General features: G+C 39.6%; 1 protein-coding gene across 12 annotated transcripts in view; it reads left to right on the top strand.

Annotated features, from left to right (window-relative positions):
• Positions 1-22,365, top strand: part of KALRN (kalirin RhoGEF kinase) — a 470,788-nt gene that overhangs the window by 235,351 nt on the left and 213,072 nt on the right. For all 12 annotated transcript variants that reach the window (XR_005257665.1, XM_038143643.1, XM_038143641.1 and 9 more), the window contains one exon: positions 18,761-18,883. Coding sequence is in view for 11 of the 12 variants with exons in the window: in XM_038143643.1 (XP_037999571.1) it covers positions 18,761-18,883 (123 nt within the window). In the remaining variant the exon portion in view is untranslated. The remainder of the gene's footprint in view (positions 1-18,760; positions 18,884-22,365) is intronic.

Here is a 22,365-nt window from a genome sequence, read left to right as displayed (position 1 = left end):
TCTCTGGAGCACAATCACTGGAGAGAGCTTTACTCTGTGTGAGTTCTGTTGGCAGCAGTCTTTCCAAATTTTTCTCTTAATGGGTAGTTATTATCTGGGAAGCAACAACTTAATGACAGACATACTTCCATCCTAGCACACACTGGAGGCATCTCTTTGTCCTACTTAGAAAGTAGAGAGGAAGAGATGAATCATTCTGTTCACCAAACATCTGTACTATTCAAGATAAATGCTTTGTAACTCATAAATGAAATTATCAGCTAAACAGAAATATGAATTGTAGATTCCATGAGGAGGAGGAAGATATCTGAGTATGTTGATGGGGGCTTTTTTTTTGAAACTAATCACCTCGTGTATATCTGTCATGCAATTCCTATTATGCTTATTTTGTTAAAAGCCCATCAGTTGGCAGATGAAGCTGTCTACCTGTATATTGTCACTGATCATAAGCAACATTTATCTATAATAATTTCTTGCCTTGTCATAATTTAATAACCTTCAACTGAGTTCCCCCTAGTTCAAGTCTAAAATGAAAAGATGTGGGAGAAGAAATCCTGACAAGAGAGCCCTGAGTTTTTTAGACTTCTCTGTCTTCTAAACACGTAGTCATACGTGTTTAGCATATCTTAGAAGCATATCTTCTCCAAGGAAGATATTCCTCTCACACAGCTCAGAATTAAACAGTTTCTCACAGGTGCAGTTTTCCTGTCAGGATATCCTGTAGCTCACCCTCTCCAGCTGTTGCCCAGTGCAGTAAAAGGTCTGGTGAAAGATGACCTCTGTGGCGGAGCTTGCACTCTTTCCCTTGTTCATCCATACCTTTCTTGTCATGTCACCTGTTGTGCATCAATCTTGTCTCACACGTGGATGTTAATAGGGACAGGTTTTGTTGTGTTGCATGAATAGAGACTGCAAGATTATTTTGCATCCTCTCAGTCTGCTACTAACAACGTTTAATAGATTTTGGTAAAGACATCTCCAAGAAATACTCTTGTGGACCCTGAGAGACCAGTAATTGCTTATCTAACTACTCTGGCCAGTCTTGTGAAAGGAATTGAGTATTTGGGCATGGAATATCTAGAGATATTAGAGAAGCCTTGCAGAACTGATTAGCTGGATGAAGGCTTTGTGTAGGCCAAGTGTGTGCCATTTGAACTGGATTTGAGAGTTAAACTGTGCTCAACAGGGCTCATTAATTTAATTTCTAGTTATCTAGAAATTCATTTGGAAGGCAAGACTGCCTGCTGTATGTACTAATGGCATGGCAGGGCTGTGTTCTCAGAGCTTTACACTGTCAAGGAAATACTTCTGATTCTAGCTGGGTTTCAGCATGAACTGTACAAAATCCCTACAGTTACAGCATAACTGAAATACATTGTGCTGTATAAAAAAACAGTGTAAACACTGTGGATTGCCAAGTTACAATATTAATGTAAGAAATGTTATGCTGTAAAATATCAGTAGAAATAATCACTACCTCACACCATCAGACATTTTACAAGGCTATTTGCTACTACATCTCTGTATTAATAAAATTACATCCATTTGCACATGTGAACCAAGATAAATAATGGTGTGCTGAGGATGCTGAGTTATGAATATATAGTGTTTTAAAGAAGGAAAGAAAATAAATGGTGTGAAACTGCATTTGCAGCCTTCCCAGGAAATAGAGCACCATTCACACAAAAGCAACAGCAGTTGAGAAAATTTGTGAACTGCCATGAGGTTCAACACAGGCAGGAACTGACAAGAAACTCTTTTAACACTAAAAGTATTTAGGATCATTATAAAAATGTTGGGTTGCTGAGTGTGTAAAATACTTCATTGCTTCAGTTGTTTTTTAGACGATCTCTGGTTTCAGATGGGGAAGAACTGCACTGTTTGATCCTTTTAGAACACAGCTGTGGGAGGAGGTGCTGACATTCTGTCCTGCAAGGGAGAAGAAAAATCCCTTTGACTTTCATGCCGTTATTTTGTAGTGGCTGCAGATGCATCGGCCCATTTTTGGTACCTTTTCCCTTTTGCTCTTCTCTGCTCTGGGTCGTTCCCTTCTGCAGACTATTTACCATCCAATGAACATCATTTCTATTTCTGTTGAGATTTGAAACTGTTCTCATATTTTCTCACATTCCCACTGCTTTGCAATGTTAGGTCCTAATTTATCCTGCCAGCCTCTTCGTGCATCTCTGCACTCTAACATGTTCCCTTTGCCCCATGAACAGCAACACCATGAAACAGCAAGGGCAGCAAAAAGCTTGTAGCATGAAATATTATCAAACAGCCTTAGAAATAGCTGAAGTAAGTTTATAAGGCTGTTCTTCACCCCATTGCCTCCCCGTCCCCTTTGTTTCACATGGGCAAGACTTTCACCTGAATTCTCCACTCTATAAACTCATTCAAGTGAAGCACACCTGTTAAAGTAGAAGGAGAAAGGAGACCCATTTGATGCATTATTGAAATGATCTGGACAAACCTTGAACTTGGTACTTTAGCACACTTTCATGTCAGAAATACTCACACTGATACTCTCATTCTGCAGCCTTCATTGCTTCTCACAGAAATTCTCGGTCATTTCCATACCTACATGCCAACATAGCCTGGCACAGGCAGCCTGTTTCTCCACAGATTCATGATTCTCTGAAGATCACTGCTGGTGCTACTTTATTCTTGCTTCTCTTTGGTTGGGATGTCTGCCTATAAATGAAGAGTGGAAGAATAGGTGGATGTTGAGGCACTGTGTGCTGGTGGTTTCTTGGCTATGAACAGTGTTGAGTTAGCTGTGGTAGCTCTGCATGGCAAAATGGAGCAGATGAAGACCAGTGGTGAACAGCAAGATGACACTGACAAACATTTACTGGCGGAGGGTAGGCAGTGCTGAGAAAGCTGGAACTGTTTCCCTTTCCAGCTGCAGTGATGTCTCAAATCCTCTTGGTTACTGAGAAGGTCAAGCCAGACTAGTGTCAGGTTCATCTGATTTCTCTAAATTTGGGATTTGCCTTCTGTTGGCTTCATGCCCAGATACATTAAGGGACATAGTTTTGGTTTCCTTACGTGGTTATCTGCCTTCTGGTGATGGATAAAAAGGCCATGTGGCCATTCTGATATCATTACATTTACCAGCTGCCATTGCTGGGAGACTGCAGAGTATTGAGGAGAAAAGGCTGTCTCTCTTCATAACCAAGCACTTTAACTTGTAATGTGTCTGGCTTTTACTGGCAGAGAAAACAGATCAGAGCATGGTCCTGACATCATTTGTATGGAAAAATGTCCTGCCAACATCTGTCTGTCTCCATCCACTATCTGAGAATGCTGAGCACTCTATGTGATACATGTGATCTATGTAGTCCATTTGCAGAAGAATGCTTGGATGTTTGAGGCACTTTGTTTCATTTAGCTCTCGCACAAGATTTTAGAGGATTAGGTCTGTGTATTACTCCCCCATTTGCCTGTGTACACTTGGTTATTTTGGTCCCTTCAAGGCAGTGAAGAGTTCTCCAGCATTCCGTAGTTTTCCAACTTGTCATAGTTTGTTTCAAAGACAAAGGAAATGAAAGGAAATAAAAGAATATATCTGCTTTTATGCTTTGTTTACAATAATGCCTTCATTGGATCCCGTAAAACTAGAGATTTATTCATAAACAATTGCTAAGGAAGAGAAAAGAACACTATAATTAAGTCAAGATTATATTTACTACCAGATGACTTCAGCCACATCATCCTGCAAGAACACATCACATGCTCTGTGTGCCATCTGAACAGATTTAGCCTGTAAATAGCTCTCACTGTCAGTCATTAATTAAAACATTACAATTCAAAGCATCCTAGAGAATTTTCACAACTGCTTTGGTAAATTTATGTGGTCATGAGATGCATTTAACATTTTTCACTTACATGTTTACATTTTCAGATATTACTGCTGTACTTTCTCTGAGCTTAGAAGGTGTGTGTCCTTACTTATGGCCTTACTGGCCATAAGTGATGGTAGAATTTCTAATTATGGTTATATTGCCCCCCAAAAATAATGAAAAATATATTAATATTGGTAAAACTTCTTGGCAATCTTCTCTCAATGGGATACAACAGGAGAGAAAACAACCTTTTGTTATCTATGACTAACAAAAGGTTGTTCTCACTAACCCTGTCCTTCCAGCAGTTGGTGATGCCCTTGGTTTATTATCTGATATGAATATCTCACCAGACAATTCTGATAGAACACTATACAACTTTTACCTACACAGGTAAAAGGGAGGACCAGCTTATGTGCACGTGTTTCCAAACTCACATACATCTCTAACACCTCTGATGTAGCACTTCTCTGCTTTGTTGTTTATGCAGTAAAGGATGTACAATTGTAGTGAAAGGGTTTTCTGTTTGCTTCCATTCACATCACAGACCGTGCAATTAAACATTTTGTCAACCGCTTTTTCATGGCAATTTTCATTCCATTCCTGTTGTTCCTGCCAAAGGAATGGGAACATTTTCAGGCAATGTGAGTGTGAGCCCAGGCATTGAAGCCTGTAGCCCCATTCATCTTCTGAAGAGGACTTATAAGTAACCGGTGCTGGAAGTAAAGTGGTGGTTCAATTGTGCTGATTAGTATCCTGCAAATATAGTGAAAATGGCCACTTAAATCTGAGTGATTTAGTTGCTTGTTTTGATCTGTTAAAAAAGGACTGTTTTTCCCTAATTTGAACCCACAGTGTCATGGGATTATGCAGGAGTTTCAGATGATTTCTACTGACTATGGATGTTTCTCTAAACTCTGGTGGTGACAGAGTGTAGAGTAAGAGCACCCTGCACAGCTACACAACCCCTGGTACTCCTTGACCAGATTGTGTTGGATTTGCTGCACAAGGAACCACACTAGGAAGGAGAATATTGCAGACATATTTGTTCAGTTTCTGGTGATTTCATAGGGATATTTCTCTAGCACCTTTAGCTTGAAACGAGATGGAGCATTTATTGGCAGTGTGCTCAGGGTTGTGCCACACAAACAGGACAGGGTTCTTGGAAAAAGAGCACAACTTAAAGCAGTAATGTGCATTTTTCCTCTTTATCAATAACTCTGTCTTAGAAGTCCTCCTTTTGAAGGGCCACAGCAGAGCTTCCTGAGGGAGGGTGCAATCATGTGGCATGTTGCTATTTGGGCACCTTCAGACAGTGACTGATGGAACAGGGGCAGGCTCTGTGTTTCTGTCCAGGCAGAACCCGGGACATTTGCACCCTCTAACCTCTCATCACTGGGAGGTATAAGAACATTTCAGATGTCTGCAGCTATCAGCCTAAAAATTAAATTGCTTCACATACTTCAAACTCACATAAGAGAAAGGGAGCTCTGTTCTTAATGTCTGACAATGCTCTTAAGTTTAGACCAGTATTATCTTGTATAATTTTTGTGCCAAAATTCTTCACAAAGAACTATAGGTTTAAATTTTTATTTAAGGATATTTATTCTGGATATCCTTTAGAGGTTGCTTATTAACAATACACTATCCTCTTCATAATTTGATTTAAAGTGTAACTTGAAATTATCTGGAAACAACCATTCTTCCTTTACACAGTTATTAAGACAAGCAGACCATTGTTCTTTGTGCTCCTAAAGAGTCACTGATGAAAAAATGATGATCACTTTTAATTTATACACAGAGCAGTAGTGCAAGGGATATCCAACTCCAGGGGCCAGATTCAGTTACCAACTGAAGTTTACTTAGCACTGATGTATGAGCAGAGCAAGAACACTTTGATGAGCTTCACAGCTGTCTTGGGAGATAAGATCTGAAGAAATCTGAATGAGTCAGCTTGATCTCTGAACCTACTGAAGTGAGAAGAGGAACAGAAAAAAATTCCTTTGTCTGTCAAAAAGTGTTTTCCTTGTTTAGAGCACTGTCTGTCCTTCAAGACCTAGTTCCTCTCAGGTGGTCTGTTTTGCTTCTTCTTGAATGGCAAATGTTTGGGTTCTTAGGCTAAGAAGCTCTCATGGAAACCCTCTGAAATCTTGCTGACTCATTGAAGATTTGGATCTGTATTTCAGGGGATGAAGAGGAAACGAGTCATAGCATGGGGAAATGGAGAAGGTGATATAAAGATGCAGTTCCTTCTCTGTAGGCAGGTGTAATGATCCATGGTCTGTATTTATCTTGCCTGTCTTTATAAACATAACTGAATCATCCGAGTCAGGAGCCTAATGCAGTTTCCTTTTATAGGCAATGGAGACACATTGGCATCACCTGAGGATGACTCTCATTGTACCGTGGATACTTCCCTCTCTTATTCCAGACTGTCAGGGAAATAATGATAATGTAGGCTCTTCAGACAACACCTTCACTTCACTACCTAATGTTGGGTGGGATTTATTGGGATGCAGGAGCCCAAATCCTGTGTGATGCCATTCTGCTGGGCATTCAGTGTCCTCCTGATCCCAGATTTGCTTTGCAGCATTTTGCAGGGAAGTCAGTCCTCAGCAAACTGCTAAAATTTGATGTTACACTTAAACAGAATTTGTAGTCACTATGTATCCTGTCTTCATTATCTATTTCTGTCCCAGGATTGTTTGCATGTCAGGACTCCTGAAAACACCATGAGTAGTTTATTGTTTCCGAAAGGCATTGTTGGCTCTTAGTGTCATGGCAGAGGAGAGAGAATCAGGCTTGTCTGTTACTGATTAGCCCTACAAAAATAGAAGGCTTGCAGTGGTGAAGAAAGAGAAACAAAATAGAGTTTTCTCCAGCTATATGTATATTTTTTGAAAGCAATTGCTAGAATGAGTAATAGCTTTAAGGACATGGAGAAAAATAAGGTCTTTGAGTAGATGTAGACTGGAATGCCAGAAAACTTTCTGTCCTGTAACTTTAAGAAGTAACAATAATAGTAGTGTTTTTTGCTTATTAAGGTTTCTTTCATTTCAGGATTATGGGTTTTCTAAAAGGTTGATGTTGAGCAACCTGCCAAAGGTCACTTCAAGCTTCATGACTAGAACTTTTCATGTCAGGATGTCTGATCCCTGCTCTAAACCAACAAAGTCATTGCTACTCCAGTTTTACCCCTTATGGAAAGGTCTTATAGGATTTATTTGGACTATCTAAAAATTAAATAAAGGTATGTTATGCTAAGAAATAAATATGCTATTTTAGGCACTGGTTTAGGAGTCCAAAATAGTCATTCTTTTCTACTCCATTTGTTTCCCTTGATCTTTCCTTTCAATTATCTCCTCATATGGCCTCCCAGCTTTTTTCATGGTCCTGCCTGTCACTCAGAGTGATCAATCCTTTTTCATATTGCTTTTGACTGATGGCCAACAAAAGGTATTTTCATTGATGTGAGAAAAAAACCTTGCCAGACAACAAAGAGCATAATGAAAGCTAGTTGCTAATGTATAACTCTAACACTTTTCCCTGCGTTTTCCTCTATGGAGCAGCTGCTCAGCCAGCTGGTTACTTTCCCCCTCTGTAATGAATTACACTCATGGTTTGAGATTATTATGTCTTGCTGGGTGGCAAGAGCCAACTTAGGCTGAGCTGCTCTGGCACCATGACCTGCCTGTGCCTGCTGCTCCTCTCCATTCCAGTCATTCCTGTTCTGCTCATCCTCACAGCTCTGCCTTGCTCCATGCCACAAACTACCTTCCCTGGCTGTGCTGGGCAGCAGCTCTTTGCTCTGGTAGCATCTCCTGTGGGCTGGGCCTGGTTCTGCTAGCTGCCTTACCAGACCAGCTTGACTGAAGAGTTCTGGTGTTTCTTTCCATGGAAAGAGAGGTTGTGCACTATTGTGAACTAAACACAGAGTTTTAAATCACAGGAGACTTTTAGGCAGCTTCTTTTGTTTCATATTCCTCACAGGGAACTCTTAGACAGAGCTTCTTGCTTGTTTGTAGAAGCTGTAACCTGGATTGTAGTTCTGGAAGCTGTTGCCTAGGCTGGGGTAACCCTTCAGGCACATTCAGACAGAGCTGCTTGGCTCCAGCTCCTGTATACTTTTACAGCTATAAACTTCTTTTATGTTACACTGTGGTTCCCTTTAACAAAAATGTCTTTCAAATGTGAAAATATGCAAACCAAACACATTTCAGGTCTATCCACTGGTCTTTCACCTTTCCACTCCGTTTGTTTTGAAAGCTCTTGAGTTGTTTTTTTCCCCTGCCTTTTGTATTTTTTAGATGGAAAGTGTATTGAGGGATGGAGAAAATTACCTTTTTTTTGGCTTCAGCAACATATAAAACATTCTGACCTTCAGATGGTTCCCCTCCCAAATAAGGAGGAAAAGTTGTGGGGGGAAGGGAAACCACAAAATGAAACTTCTTTATTATTATTATTTTCCCTGTTCCTCCAACAAAAAGTAACTTTAAACAATCAAAATGCATTTTGGACATGGTTCCTGCTCTCAGATTTTCGAAGTCCACAAGGTGTTAGGAAACAACAAGAGAAGGAAGTTCAGGATGAGGGGATGCTGGAGCCATCAAACTAGAAGAAAAAATAAGAAAGGAAGTTTTTCACAGAAAAATTTGGTTTGGGGAAAATTGAGGTTTTCTTTAAAAAGGTGCTCAAGGAAAGTCCCCAAACACTTCTGCCATTCATTCTTCTCATGAGTGTCACTCCTGGAATCCTTTAAATGTCTCCTCTTTTCTCTGAACAGCTCAAGGTTGTTTCTTGCTGAAAAGGGTTTTCATAAGCCTGAATAATAATAATAATTATTTGAGGAATTAATAAAACTTCAAGTGCACGTGGTCACAGCAGAGTCTGAGCATTGTTAAAGATGTTTCTAATAATTAGGATGTTTTATCTGTTGGTTCTAAAGAGCTGTAGAAATCCCCTGTGTAAGTGCACATGAGGAAGAAACTGGGCCAGACATGGAGCATGCTCAGGTGTTTCTCTTCCTGGGAACTTCGAAGCTTAAGCTAAAGTGGTGGAAACAGAGCAGAGTGAAATGGAGATTTGCTTGAGCAAAAAATCAAGAGCTTTTCAGGTTACCTTTGCTTCAATGCTTACTCTGCCTGGACAATGTTCTTCCCATCCTCTTGAGCTGTGAGAGACCTGTGACATTCTTGCAGGAAACTCTGATTATGTCCCAGCAAACTGCCCAAATGGGGGGAGCCAGACCTAGACTAGAGCTGGCCACAGCCATGTCTGACCCAGCAGCTGCTTCTGGAAAAATGAAGTGAAAGGACAAATATGGGACAAGAAAGGGAGACCTGGGAAAAAATGTTTTTGTCTCAGAAGGAGCAAAATCACTGTTCTGACTAGTGCTATGGACAGCAACAACTAGAAGTGTCTATATGCTCTAAGTTAGAAAATATTCCTGAATTTCTGAACATTACCATTGGTCATAGTCTGACAGACTTGATTAATTATATTGCTAATTCATTACCCTGCAGCCAAGTGCCAGGTATGATTCCTGAGAGCTGCAGAAAAGACTCACAAATAGCAACCCAGCAGCGTAACTGCAAAAGAAATAATCTACCTGTCAGCCTGGAGAAGCTTCATGCAGAGCACAGCAGCATCTTTCCATGCTGATGCAGAGCACATTTTCTGTGTCTTGTACAGAAGGAACATGCACATAAATGTGGTTATTTATAGCTTCTCCACCTACATTCAGCTTTGAAATTTTGTCCAAAAGAAGTTCAGAATTTAAAGAATGCAACAAGGTTTTTAACTTGAAGATAGGTTTTTCCTTTTCCTGGGTTCCTTAAAAAACAATAATCTGGGAACATTAGTAACAATCCAGGCATTAAGGAAGAAACATTAGTTCTTCATTTGTCTGTCTATTGTTCTCTTACTTGGAATGTTTTTAGAGAGGCAGTTGCCAAATTTTATGAAGTAAAATATTTAATGGAAAAAATTAAAGATAAGTGGGTACATTTGATGAATGTGAACTTTACCCAAGGAAAGCAATGTTAAGTTGAAAGAAGTTCCTTTTCAAGGTAAAAAAGGCATGTGGTGTATATTCCCACTCCCTTTTGGGGAGCTCACATCCCAGATGATGGCACTTAGTGAAGGAGAAGGCTGGGGCTGCGTGCCCTCAGGCAACGCCCAGAGGAAAGGGACAAGTCTTGCTCTCAAAATGCCCAGCCTACACCCAGCCAGCTCTGCCAGAGCCCACAACTGAACGTGCTGTTTCCAAGAGACACATCACTAAATCCTACATTTTGCTAATTACTAGAGCTGGGACCAATTCTTTTCTTTACAAGAGGGTGGCTGGGACCAGAACACGTTGTATTCTCAGTCTTCTCCAAACTCCTATCAGTTTCAAAGTATCATGATGCTTTTAGAGATGTGAAGAACTATACAAGTACGTAGGAGCCATCTGCAGAAAGCAGACACAGGGTTATTTTTGCCATATAAGCCTGTGGAAAGGTAAGGAGGTCAGGTGGAGCAGCTCTGTGGGAGTAGTGGGTCCCTCACCATTGCACGAGGGGAGCAGCTGTGCTGCCCATGGAGGGTGGCATATCTGGGATAATCAGGAATACTCAGAGGAATAATTGTGACTATTGCCCAGGTCTGTAGGTCTACAATAATGTGAAAGTTCTTGGAGATGGGTGGGGAATGGCAGAGAATTGCTGCAGCAAGTCCCCATGAACTTCTGAGCCTCTGCTAGAGAAGTTGTGAGCAGTCTTGTTGATGTGCAGTCCATTGCTATGGGAGATGTTTAGGATGTCTTCACTTAGTCATCCTGTTAAGTCTGCAGCCCTTTCATAACCAGTTTGCATATTTTTGCAACAGAAACTTCTAAGAAGGGGGTTGCTGGGGGAGTTGTTATTCTGTAGTGTTTTCCACTGCAGAAGCTGTTGATGAGCAAGGATCCTGCTGCAGAGACTGTCTTCCCTGGATAAACTCCTACAGAGCTGTTTCCAGATGGGCTTGTAGGATATCTGTGGGTGCTAGAAGCAGTGAGAAGTGTGAATAAGACTATATGCATGTATTTTTGCATATCTAGGACTTCCTGACACTCCTCTGGACTCACATGTCTCAGTAGCTGTGTAGTTTGCTCAGATGTGTCCAGGACTGTCAGCTGTGCTTTGTGAGGCTGCCCCCACAGCAAAGAACATGGATGTTCTGTTTTTACAAACTAGTGGGGTTTTAAACTACAAAGGTTAGAGTTTTGTTGTTCAAATGAAAAATTGTGCAGAGGTGAAACTTTCACATAATGTCCAGGAAGCTCATAAAAACACCTACAATCTGACTTCATAGGGACTTCTTTTTTTGGTTGAATTTAGACAAGGGAATAAAGGAAATTTTTTTTAAAAAATGTTTTAATTGGCTCTGCATCCAATTCCCCTCGTTAATTTAGTTGCAATATGCAGCAAAATACTGATAGGTCTGTAAGGTTGTTTTTCCCTCCAAGGGTAAATGGGACTGTATGTTTTTTCTTTTCAAAAGACCTCTTTAATTATGCCGTGGTATTTGGAATAGCTACAATTAGAGAGCAAAAGCAGGGAATGATTAAAAACTCCTACTTAATAGCAGCTGTATTAGTTCTCTGGCTTTTCAAAGAGACCCAGGCACAGTTGCATCCACACATACAACATGGAGAAGTTGTGCTGAAAAGGGAAGGCAAAATGGTGGTCAAAAATTTTTAACTGACTTTAGGGAACATTGTCTGCTGTAGTGTTTTAAGAGAGCTCTTTCTTGAGAAAGGATTGAAGAAGTATCAAAGTTCACCAGTCTTCAGACTATGGTAATGAGTGTAGCTCTGTTCACTCAATTCCACCTTAAATTTAAAAAAAAAAAAAAATCAAAAAAAACCCTGTGAAACCTCAGATTGCTTGTCTGGTGATAGTGGACTACATACACCATGTCTTAAGAAAGTCTGAAATTAGTGACTCCTATTACTTAGAGTCTGAGCTGAGTTAAATACAGAAGAACTTGGTAGGCTGGCTATATTATTTTCTGAAGATGAATTAGTCATTGCTGCATGGGCAGATCAAGCTATGGTATTTCAGGATTTAAAGGTATACATTCAGCAATTAGGTATTTGTATCTGAGTGGTTTTGGAGCAGCTTGCACCTGATTTTAAAGCCCTGCCTTTCAATGGGTTGCCTGTTCCCTTTTGTACAGCTGCCACCACATTGCTTATTATTTATAATATTTCAGTATGTTCCTTTAAAGGAAAAGGTTCCGAGAATTCCCAACCAAATTTGGAACCACATAGAGGCTGCAGAAACTTAAAGTGGAAGGCAGCTTTCCACTTTCTCTGTCAGTCTTGCTTTTTCAACTGCAAATGTGATTAATGTCATTTTAGAAAAGTGAATGGAGGCAGGGACGTTGAGTCATTTGCTCAACTACCATGCTGGGCATTGAACCAAATCACTCCAATTCCAGTCTACTTTTGATATGAAATCCTTGTTGCTTTCTACTCTTTTCTTGAAACTCTTTCATGATTTGACATATTTGACCAAAGGCAGAGAGCAGAGGAAGGCCCTGTTCCCTCCCAGAGCTGCATCAGCAGGGCTGTTCCTGGCCATGGGGACTGCTTCAACCTGAGCACTGCAACCTATGAACTACACATGTTCACACATTGCTACATGGAAAATGGAACATGGTGTTGAGTTGTGTGTCCAGAGGCTCAGATCCTGCTGGATGCACAATTAGTTCCTGCCTCTTAACTTGACACATGTGGGGTCTTTGATCCATGTTTGCTGAAGGCAGTTGAAATTTCACTGTGGCTTTTGGTGGGAACAAGATCTGAGTTTAAGAGTCAGATATAGATGCCTCTGGAAATAAAAATTTTTTTTGTGGAAGCCAAAGTTGATGTTTCTGGTTTAAACATGAAGTGTGATCCCCATCTTTAAAAGGTTTTGTAACAATATTTTATTGTGCCACCAACATAAATTTATAATGAAGAAGTGAAAAAGAGAGTTTTTATTAGGAAACAGAAACCACAGATGAGAATGGCTGAGTTTTGTTTTGGGTTCCATTATAAACCATTAATAATAGCAGGAAAAGCCAGAGGATAAGTTCCTTTGTATTTCAGTGTATTTTCTCAGCTAGACCTTTACTTGACATTACCCTGCTGTGACAGGGCCAGGGATAATAGGGAAAAGGAATCTATTTTCAGCAATGATTTGGAACACAAAAAGAAACTGATTTAAATCAGACTGTGTGTGCATTTTATTCATTACAGAGGATTAGTATTTCCTAAGTCTCCTTGAGTTGTTGTGAGTTAGAGGGGATTTTTCATTTTGTTTTTCTTCTGATTCTCTGTGTTTGTTCTGCCTTCCCTGGTGCTGCTGCTGACACCAAGTTCTCCTGGAGGGCCTGGTAGCAGGCCAGGGGTTGGGCTGGCCGTGCCATCCTGCACAGAACAGCATTATCCACGAGATGGAATTCCAGTGGATAGAAGCTGGCAATCCCACGCTGTCTGTGCTTCTACTCACAGCCAGTGGTCTCCCTGGCAAATGTGCCGAGTATCTCCTAAGGCACTTTTGCATCCCAATAAGGGAGTGGTTTGTGGGTGACCTGAGAAAGCATCTTTTTGGAACTGTGTTGCTCATGAATGCATATATGATGTGTAGCTTCTAGTTCTGCTAGAAGAAAATGAAGTATCAAGAGATTCTGTCTTGTATTGGCAAAATCCGGTACATCCAGTAAATATTACTAACTGGGCTTGTACAGTTTTGAAGGGCTTTGATAGAAAAGATTGGATTTTGTTGCTGTGCAGTGGAACAAAACATTTGTAATAAGCTTTGGATGTAAAGTATGATCTGAAACATGAGCCTTTGAAATGCAGTTCTTGGTTACAAAAAGCAGGCTTGGCAGAGGCAGAGCTTCTGGAATAGGAGTTTCAGACATGCGGGGCCTTGGATCTACTGAGTATTCATAACAGCAGCTACAGGAAGGTAAAGATGAGGTTTGATTCTTGTGAATTTTGAAGTGCTTTATGAATTCCTGGTATCTCACTAGAATTTAGTAAGCTCACAGTGCCTCAAGAGCAAGCACTCATAGTGGCAGCTTGATACTGCCTGGCTTCCTTTCACCACACAGTTTTAGAGGCTTTGTCCATGTGTTTAAAGTTAGGCAATGCTTATGCACCTATTTGAAATGGGGCCTCATTTAAAGCTGAATAAATTAGGTGGAATTGCTCTGGAATTTATTACAACTCTGTTACCAAAGAGTTAAACTAACCCCTTTGAGTTATACCAGGTTTGTACTGTTTTGAGATCAAGATCTGACTCTTAACTGCTTGAAGTGTAAAATGGTATAAATTTTTTTCAGTTTTCAGAATAACCTCCTTTTAAGAGTCACTGTAGCAACAACAGTGGCTCTCAGGGTAACAAAGATTAATGATTCCCTTGGCCAAGGCACTTCAGTGGTTCTCTCACTCAGGAGCAGCAGAACTGTTGGACATGGCCTGGGTCAAATGCAGAAGTTGGGGTGCTCTGTCACCGCTGGTGCCACACGCTGTCTGAGTCACCAGCTCACACTTCTCATCTCTTCCTGCTGCACGAGGGCAGGGGTCAGTGACTGCTGTGTTTGAGCATCCCTCAGTGTTCAGGCTGCCTGGGAAAGTGTGGAGTCACCATCCCTGGAGGTATTCAAAAGACATGCAGAATCTTAGGGACCTGGTTTAGTGGTGAGCTCGGCACTGCTGGGTTGGAGTCAAGGATCTTCAAGTTCTTTTCCAACTTTAATGATACTTTGATTTTTACCAAAGTCATCCTTATTTAATCTTCATTCATTTCTGCTAAAAGAAATGCAGTTTAAAAGATGTGGAAATACAGAAGTTTTTCAACTAACTTCAAGGGCAGATATAGTTCCTTAAAGTAATGGATTTACTACTCCTTTGACATTTTGTGTTCATGTAAAATGGGTGCAGATCAAGAGGATTTGCTGGGAAAGAATTGGTTCCCAAGGAGATTTTGATTTAAATTGGATAAAGTTATGAGATGTTTCTTAACTTTCACATTTTCTGATTAGGAAAGATACCTACAGAAAGAGACTTAATTTTCAAAGTGCTGCCTTGAAATGTCTGTTTTCCCTTTTAAAATAGAGTCCTGTTGCTTTTATTTTAATTTTTAAAAATTAAATTAACTTTTCAAAAGTTTTTAAAAGGCTTGACCTTAACTGCACTAATGTAATCATCTTGCCATATTCCCATCATACAAATTAGCCTAGAGGAAGAGCAATTATCATCCCAGAATTTTGCTAAATTATTGCCTGATTGCTTCTTCAACCTTTTCCCTCTCAAGCAATTCTTCCATCTCTTTCTTCTCATGTTTTCCTACAGTATTCCATATAAGCTATCAGCATTCCCTGCCAGTGGACTCTCAAGTGTGTTTTTCCCTGATCTCACCTGGGTAGGATTTGTTTTGCCAGTTTAATTGTGCTGTAGGTAGGAGTTTGAGCCTCAGCAAAAAGGAGTGTGGAAAGGCCTCTGGAAGTGGCTCTCTTCAAATACCTCCTTCCCAAAGCTCTGCTCAGATGAAACCTGTCTGAATTGCCACTGTGATTATTTTAACAGTTACAGGGACAGTTAGGGCTATTCTTCCTCCAGGTAGCATTTTGAATCTTGTGGTTATCCAGCCATATAATGACTGTAATAGCTGGCACAGTCAGCCTGCTGGAGCTGTACTGAGTTTTATTTCATTTTCTCTATGACCTGGGTTTGCTGCTTATTTTGTTGGGTGTGTAATTGTGCCCTTGAGGAGATAAGGAGACAGGACATTCACATCATAATAGGAAATAATGTTTCCATCAATGTTGATCTTAAGCTAGTGAAATAAAAATAATTTAAAAAAAGGAGATATTAACATATTATAGCTACCCCAGTGAACAGAAACAGCTTTTAACAGAACAGAACAGTTATTTTCATTCCAAAGGACTCAGGAGTTTCAGTCCTTTCCTAGCTAGAATAAAATACAGCTTGGCAATAAAGCACAATTGGGAAATCTGAAGATTTAATTTGGAAAACACTCTTAACTGCACTTTTAATGGCATCTTCAAGCTTCTTAAGTTTTTAAGAGATAATTAAATTATTTCAACTAAGTCACTGTACTTTAATGTCTACCTGTATCTCAGGATGTTAATTTTTGATAGTAGAGTAAATGACACAGTCCGTGCTCTCAGTTAAAATGTTAAATGTTTATATTGAATTGTTACACAGTTATTCTAGTTCTAAAGACATCTCCCTTCTTCAGGGTAAGGGAGACTTACTCCAAATGTGCTGGCACATAAATGTTTACAAGGGCTGGTGATTTCAGGTTTGACTGGGACCTTTCAGAGTTCCTCCTGCATTTGCCACAGACTGAGTGCTTAATGTTTCTCATTGGTAGCACAGCAGATTAAGTGCTTTGTGTCCACACAGATTTATGTTTTTGCTGTTACTTTATTCACTGTTATTCCATATCTCAGCTTTTTAAAGTGCCAACTTTCTTGTCTTTTATGATGGAAACAAAAATGTGATATTTCTCTATGCATGCAGATTATTGTGAGCTTATTAGATCCAAGTGCATTATATACAGAAAAATATATTATCTTTATTAGCATCTTAGTAAATGCTGAGGATTCTTTTGTTAATTAGGCCTATCAGGTTATCAGAGCCTCATAACAACATCTGGTCTTTTGCCAATTTCCTGGGACAACTCAGGAATTCACTGAGATTTTTTATACCGTATATATAATATATATATTATATATACATTATATATATTATTATATATATATTATATATTATATTATAATATATATAATATATATTATATATACATAATATATATATTATATATATTTATTTTCCTGTCTTCTATGCAAAATGAAATTATGCCATTTATGTATTTCACATGGTTGTGAAAACAAGTTCATTGATGACTGGAGTGGTCAGAAATGTTAACATGGGTCTCCAAGAACAGAAAATGCTGTTCAGCAAGTTATTCTCTGATGACTACTTCAATGCTATAATCATGAAAAAGTTATTGGAATAGTTTTCTGTAGAGTTACAGTAAGTGGCTAACAATTATTAATAAATAAAAAGCACATACTGCATACTAATTTAATATGAAACATTGTTTAAAGCAGTTTGCCATTTTAAAAAAGAATATAGGATGAGATTTGTTCCAAGCTTGAATTTGGCTCTGCTTCCACTTATAATAGACATGTTGAAAACTCCTGACAAGAGAAAAGAGATTGTTAATGGGATTATTTGCAGACTGTTAACAACACAAATGCTGGGAGACTGGCCCCCAGTAATTGTCATTACAAGTCATATAGTCATTCCAAGTCAAAAATTTGTTGCTGAAAAGCTCTTAGCAGACCAATTGGCACATGGCTGTCAAGCAATTTGAAGAAATGTATTTGGGATTTTCTAAACAGAGCAAATGGGAGACAAGCTGGTCAAAGAAAGGGAAGCAGGAAGTGATGGCTGAACTGCCAACACATCTGGTCCTGCTTCCTGCTCCCCACAGTGTCACTTGTGTCAAATGCATGTTGTCCCTGCAGGACATAAGGTGCTTTGCTACCCAATTTTGTGAAATTATTTGTACTCTGTGGATGAAAAATGTGTTGTAAACACACCATTTTAATTTAAAAAAATGCTTTTCTTTGGAAAGAAATAGGGTTGGAACATAAGTATATGTGTATAAAGCTTTGTTTGTATTTAGGACTTCCTAAAAAAGTACACCTGGGATCTACATTACAAAGAAAGCTTGCAGCTCAGGTGGTTTAGATTCTGTACAACCAAGCCAAGAAATGCCTGAAATAGTAGATAAATAAATAAATAATCCCATCTTCCATTTCTCCAATGGTAGGTCTCTGGGCTTAATCAATATGTATGGTACTGTCGCTATCCTGGGGCTGCCAGCAGTGTCTTGTCCCTCTGGAGTGACAGAAGTTCCAGCTGCTGTATTCCAGTCCATTGGCATCAGTTGCAGTGAGGGTCCAGACCCTGCTGGGAGCACAGGGCTCCTTGCTGAAGGAAGTCCCACCTGTTACAGAAATACCAGGGCTGCTCTTTGTATTCCTTTAGCTTCTGTGTGTTGGAAAGAGATGGAGAAAAAGTATCAATCTCATTCTGAAATTTCCCAACCTTATATTGTCAAGTTTGGGGTTTTCTTCCAGCTCGTAGTAGACCCCAAAGAGATTTGGTATAAATTTCAGTGTCAGTGTTATTGTGAGAAGAAACTCCCCGTGGGTGCTGCACATACAGATAACATACTTTTAAAAGAGAATCCTCTGTAACTCTCAGAGTATCAGATTTGTCATCCTACTTTTCCATAAGGATCAGTTATATTTGGAACTCAATAGAGGGACCTGGAAGAATTGGAAGGTTCACACTGTCAATATTTTCTGGTCTGCTGCAAAGGTTTCTTAACCTTTTCATTCCAGTAACTCTGATAATGCTTTCTCCCCACATAAAACAGATTTTAATTGATCCATCCACCATCTCTCGCACTGAGATGTGAAATCAGCTGTTGCTGCCTTGCAGTTTACACAAGCTCATCAGAGGAGGGTACTTCTGGTAAAAGATTCCAGATTTCTGATTCCCTTTCCCCAAAAGTCATCTATGTGAAAGTAAATATTTAATATCTGCCAGGCTCCAATAACTAAGCTACACTTCAAAATAAATTGGATTACAAAAATTCAATAAACCTAATTTAGCAGTAGCATCCACGAGCATTTATCTTCTCTCCAGTTAGAATGGATTTTGACAGAGCTGCTTGTGTTCACCCATAGCAAGCACAAGGCATTCCTCTGCAGCTGCTCCATCCTCACCCTCACAGGGTTTCTCTGTGCTGCTGAGACAGGAGAGGTAATTGGATGTTCTTCTTTTCTGGCAGGTCCTGGACTGGATTGAAAATCACGGGGAAGCCTTTCTGAGCAAACACACGGGAGTGGGGAAGTCTCTACACAGAGCACGAGCGCTGCAGAAAAGACATGATGATTTCGAAGAGGTAGCACAGGTAAGAGTCTGAACCAGACACTTCTGCTGGCTTGATTTTTGTTGCTCCTTTTGCATATTCAGAAAAAGCTATCACTGTTTTGGTGATACACACTTTTGCTGCTCGCTCCAATGATTTGCAGCTGCCCAGGATCTTGTCTCCAAGGTCTGGAAGTCAGCATGAACACTGCAGGACTTACAATCAGAAAATCACCACACTGGGTCGATGAAAGGTCTCAAAAGCCATGAGAAATCACAAGCAGCTTGCAGAAAAGTAGCACTTTCTGTTGGGACTTAGAGGAGAATGGTTATGAGTGAGAGTGATGGAAAAATCAATCCTAACTCCTATGGTGCAGGCTGAGGGCCTTGAGCATAAGGTGGGGAGCAGCTGTCAATTAGCAGGGGAAACACCAGAGTTTGCAGCAAGGACAAGTACCCTTCCCATCCTTCAGTGGATTATGTGGAAGTTTTTTTTTTGTTTTGGACTGAGAGGCAATCATTGCAGGTAGAAATTGTTATTTTTATTAATTTTCCTCACAGAACACTGTAAGTAAGATTTTTCCAGGAACAAAGCTAAAATCTTACAACTGTTCCTCAAAGTGGAATCATAGTAGATGATACATCCTGTCCTTATTTATAGACTTTAAAAGAAAGAGGATCTTTTGCAAGTTCTTTCATGGATTGAATAGATTTTTATTTTTTTCCCCCTAAGTATCTATGGTCAGAAATTACCCAGCCTCAGCTCTGACTGTCAGATGGTGTTACAACATTTTGGGGTAGATTTGAAACATTTACTGTCTGTAACTGATAATCTGTAAAGGTACTTCTCCTTTGGGTATTTTGGATAAATTCCTGATTGATCCATGTCAACAGAATGTATCAGATCCTTTGTCCCCCTGATACACACAGGGCAGGTTATGGCTCAAATATTCCAATGTGGCACAAGATAAAAATTTACTAGACTTTAGTTTTGCTTTTCTGCAAAACATTTCCCATGTGCTGGCCTAGTTTAGTTTAAGATATTTCCAGTAACAGGGACATACCTTATTCACTGTTTCCACAGGGAGAATATTTCACTGCCTAATGGCAGCTACTGATGAGATTTTTTTCTCCTGTCCCTCATACTGCATTTATATGTCTCTCGATCTCTTTTTTTATTATTATTCCCTTGTTTATATCCCTGTAGTCTTATTTAACTCCCTTAAGGGGATAAATCCCAGGAAATGGGATGAATTAACAATCCTGAAATATCTGTAGAATGTTGTCATGTCTTCTCCTATGTGCCTCTTAACCATGTTCAACATATTTAATTCTGCTAATATTATTCCTATTCATCAATCCCTTAAAAATCTTTTCCTATCTATGTTGTTGGAAATTTAAATTACCTACATCCTTCTTTTCATTAGATGTTCAGCTCTTGATGGAGCATCCATTGCTTGGCTTGCTAATGAATTTCAGTGTCACCATTCAGCTGTGATGGGAAATCCTTACATAACTTTGACAAATCTTACAGCCTGAAAGCAGCAATTCTGCATTGGTGGGTTTCTAAAATTTCATGGAACCACCTGTGGAATTAAGCTTTCTGGTAGTAGGCTTGAATTTCTAAAAACTTTAATTTCTGCAAATTTATTAAAATGGATTTTAGGCTGGAGGTTGCAAAGCATGGTTCTGCAAGGCCTCATCCAAAAGCACAAATTAGTGTTAGTTTTAATCTTCAAATCAATATTAGGGTCCTTTCCAGAATGAGTGCTTGAGTCAGCTGTTACTGGGCTAGCAAATGAAAATTAGGATCATGTAATATACAGGAAACTAGGTGATTTCATGTTCTTTGTGTCATTAATATTTTCTAAGTCCCCCTCCTCTGATACATTACCTTCATAATTCCCATTATATCTCCCATTTTCTGGATCATAGTTAGCATTTTTTTCTATATCCTCTCTGAGTACTTCTTAACTAGAGATGTAGGAAACAAATTAGGAAGAGGTGAGAAGAGACAGATAAATAACAGTGTCCTCCTGACAACAGAGGTGAGAGCAAGCCATGGAACTGTCTGTGCATGGAAACAGCAGCTCATTGAGGCTTGCTCCATGGGATGATGGAATTGGGAGATCCATCCCCTCATCAGGGCTGAGGAACCTTACAGTGTGCAGTTGGCCCCTGCAGGTACTAGGTTAAGTCAGCATATAGTTACTTTGCTGAAGACTTTTCTAACCCCACTGTTAGGCCTCCTTCTCTACCACTTCAGCACATCTCTCTGAGCATAACTTCAGACACATTTCCTTTCACTTCCCAAGGCCAAATTCAGAGCAAATGAATCTTGTTCACTGGGTGAGCACATGTGTTCAAGTGAAGGTGGGTGTTTTAAAGGGGGATGCAGAGGAAGAAAAAAGTGTCATTTCTGAGGTTATAGAACCTCTTGTGTTCCTCTGAATCTGATTCCTTTACAGCTGATGGGTAGAATCACTGTGCAACTCATTGCTCTGCCTGGACTGTTGTGAACATGAAGTTTATGGTGCATCCTAATTACAAATGATTGACACAAGTTGAACCTGGTCCCTTCCCAACAGCTTTGACAGGAACACTTTGCTCTGGTGCATTCACAGGAGAATATCATTGTGAATTTATGAGGTTTGTCTGCAGTGTGACACAGGAATGTGGTGCTGGCAAATGGACATGGGGACGCTCAATGAGGGGAAGGGAAAGGAATCTCAGGCTTTATCCGAGCTCAAGGACTTGAGAATACAACACTCTTTGCTTTGGACAGAGTAATAGTGAGGGTAAGAGGAGAGTCCATAAATTTATCACACCTTGAATTCTCTTGCAGAACCTTCTAGTGGGGTTGATTTTATGGTTGGGGAATAAATCTCCTCTCTACTTCGATTACGGACAATTTTTATTCTTCTTTATTCCCTTCTTGATGCTTAACATTTTACAGTTGGTTGGAAATTAACTAAGTTTAAATATTTGGTATTTCTTTCAAGCTAACAAACATCTTTTCCATAGCTAGGGTGGATAACTGGCAGGACTTTTTCCCAATCACCATGTAATAAAGCAGATATGCCACCATCCTAAAAAAGCTGTTGAGTTTGCCCATTCCCCTCATCAGGATGTTAATTACTAGCTTTAATAGTAATACAAATGGTTATGATTGTTTTCCTTAAAAAAAAATTTAAAAAAATCTATATATATATAAAGTGTTCTCCTGACACAACTGGTGAAACTGACAATATAAGCAATAGTATTTCCTATTGGCAGTTCTCTGATAAAAGAGCTTAGCCTTCCATACAGTATAAATTTATTCTCAAAAATCCACTTTCTTTGGCTCTGACATATTTGTTCTTATCTCTTGCCGTTTCAGGAGGGCATTTGCAAAAGTCAGACTAGAAGCAATTTTCAGGAGTCTTCTTGACATTTTTAACAGGGGGTAAAACATTGCTAGTTTTGCCTTACTGTGTGTAAACCACATTCTTGTGTCTGGCATTGCTGTGCTGAGAACTGCTCTGA

This window comes from Motacilla alba, chromosome 7, assembly GCF_015832195.1.
Source record: "Motacilla alba alba isolate MOTALB_02 chromosome 7, Motacilla_alba_V1.0_pri, whole genome shotgun sequence".
NCBI classification, from domain to species: domain Eukaryota; kingdom Metazoa; phylum Chordata; class Aves; order Passeriformes; family Motacillidae; genus Motacilla; species Motacilla alba.
Note: the sequence above shows the minus strand (reverse complement) of the source record. Positions and strands in the feature narration are given on the sequence as shown.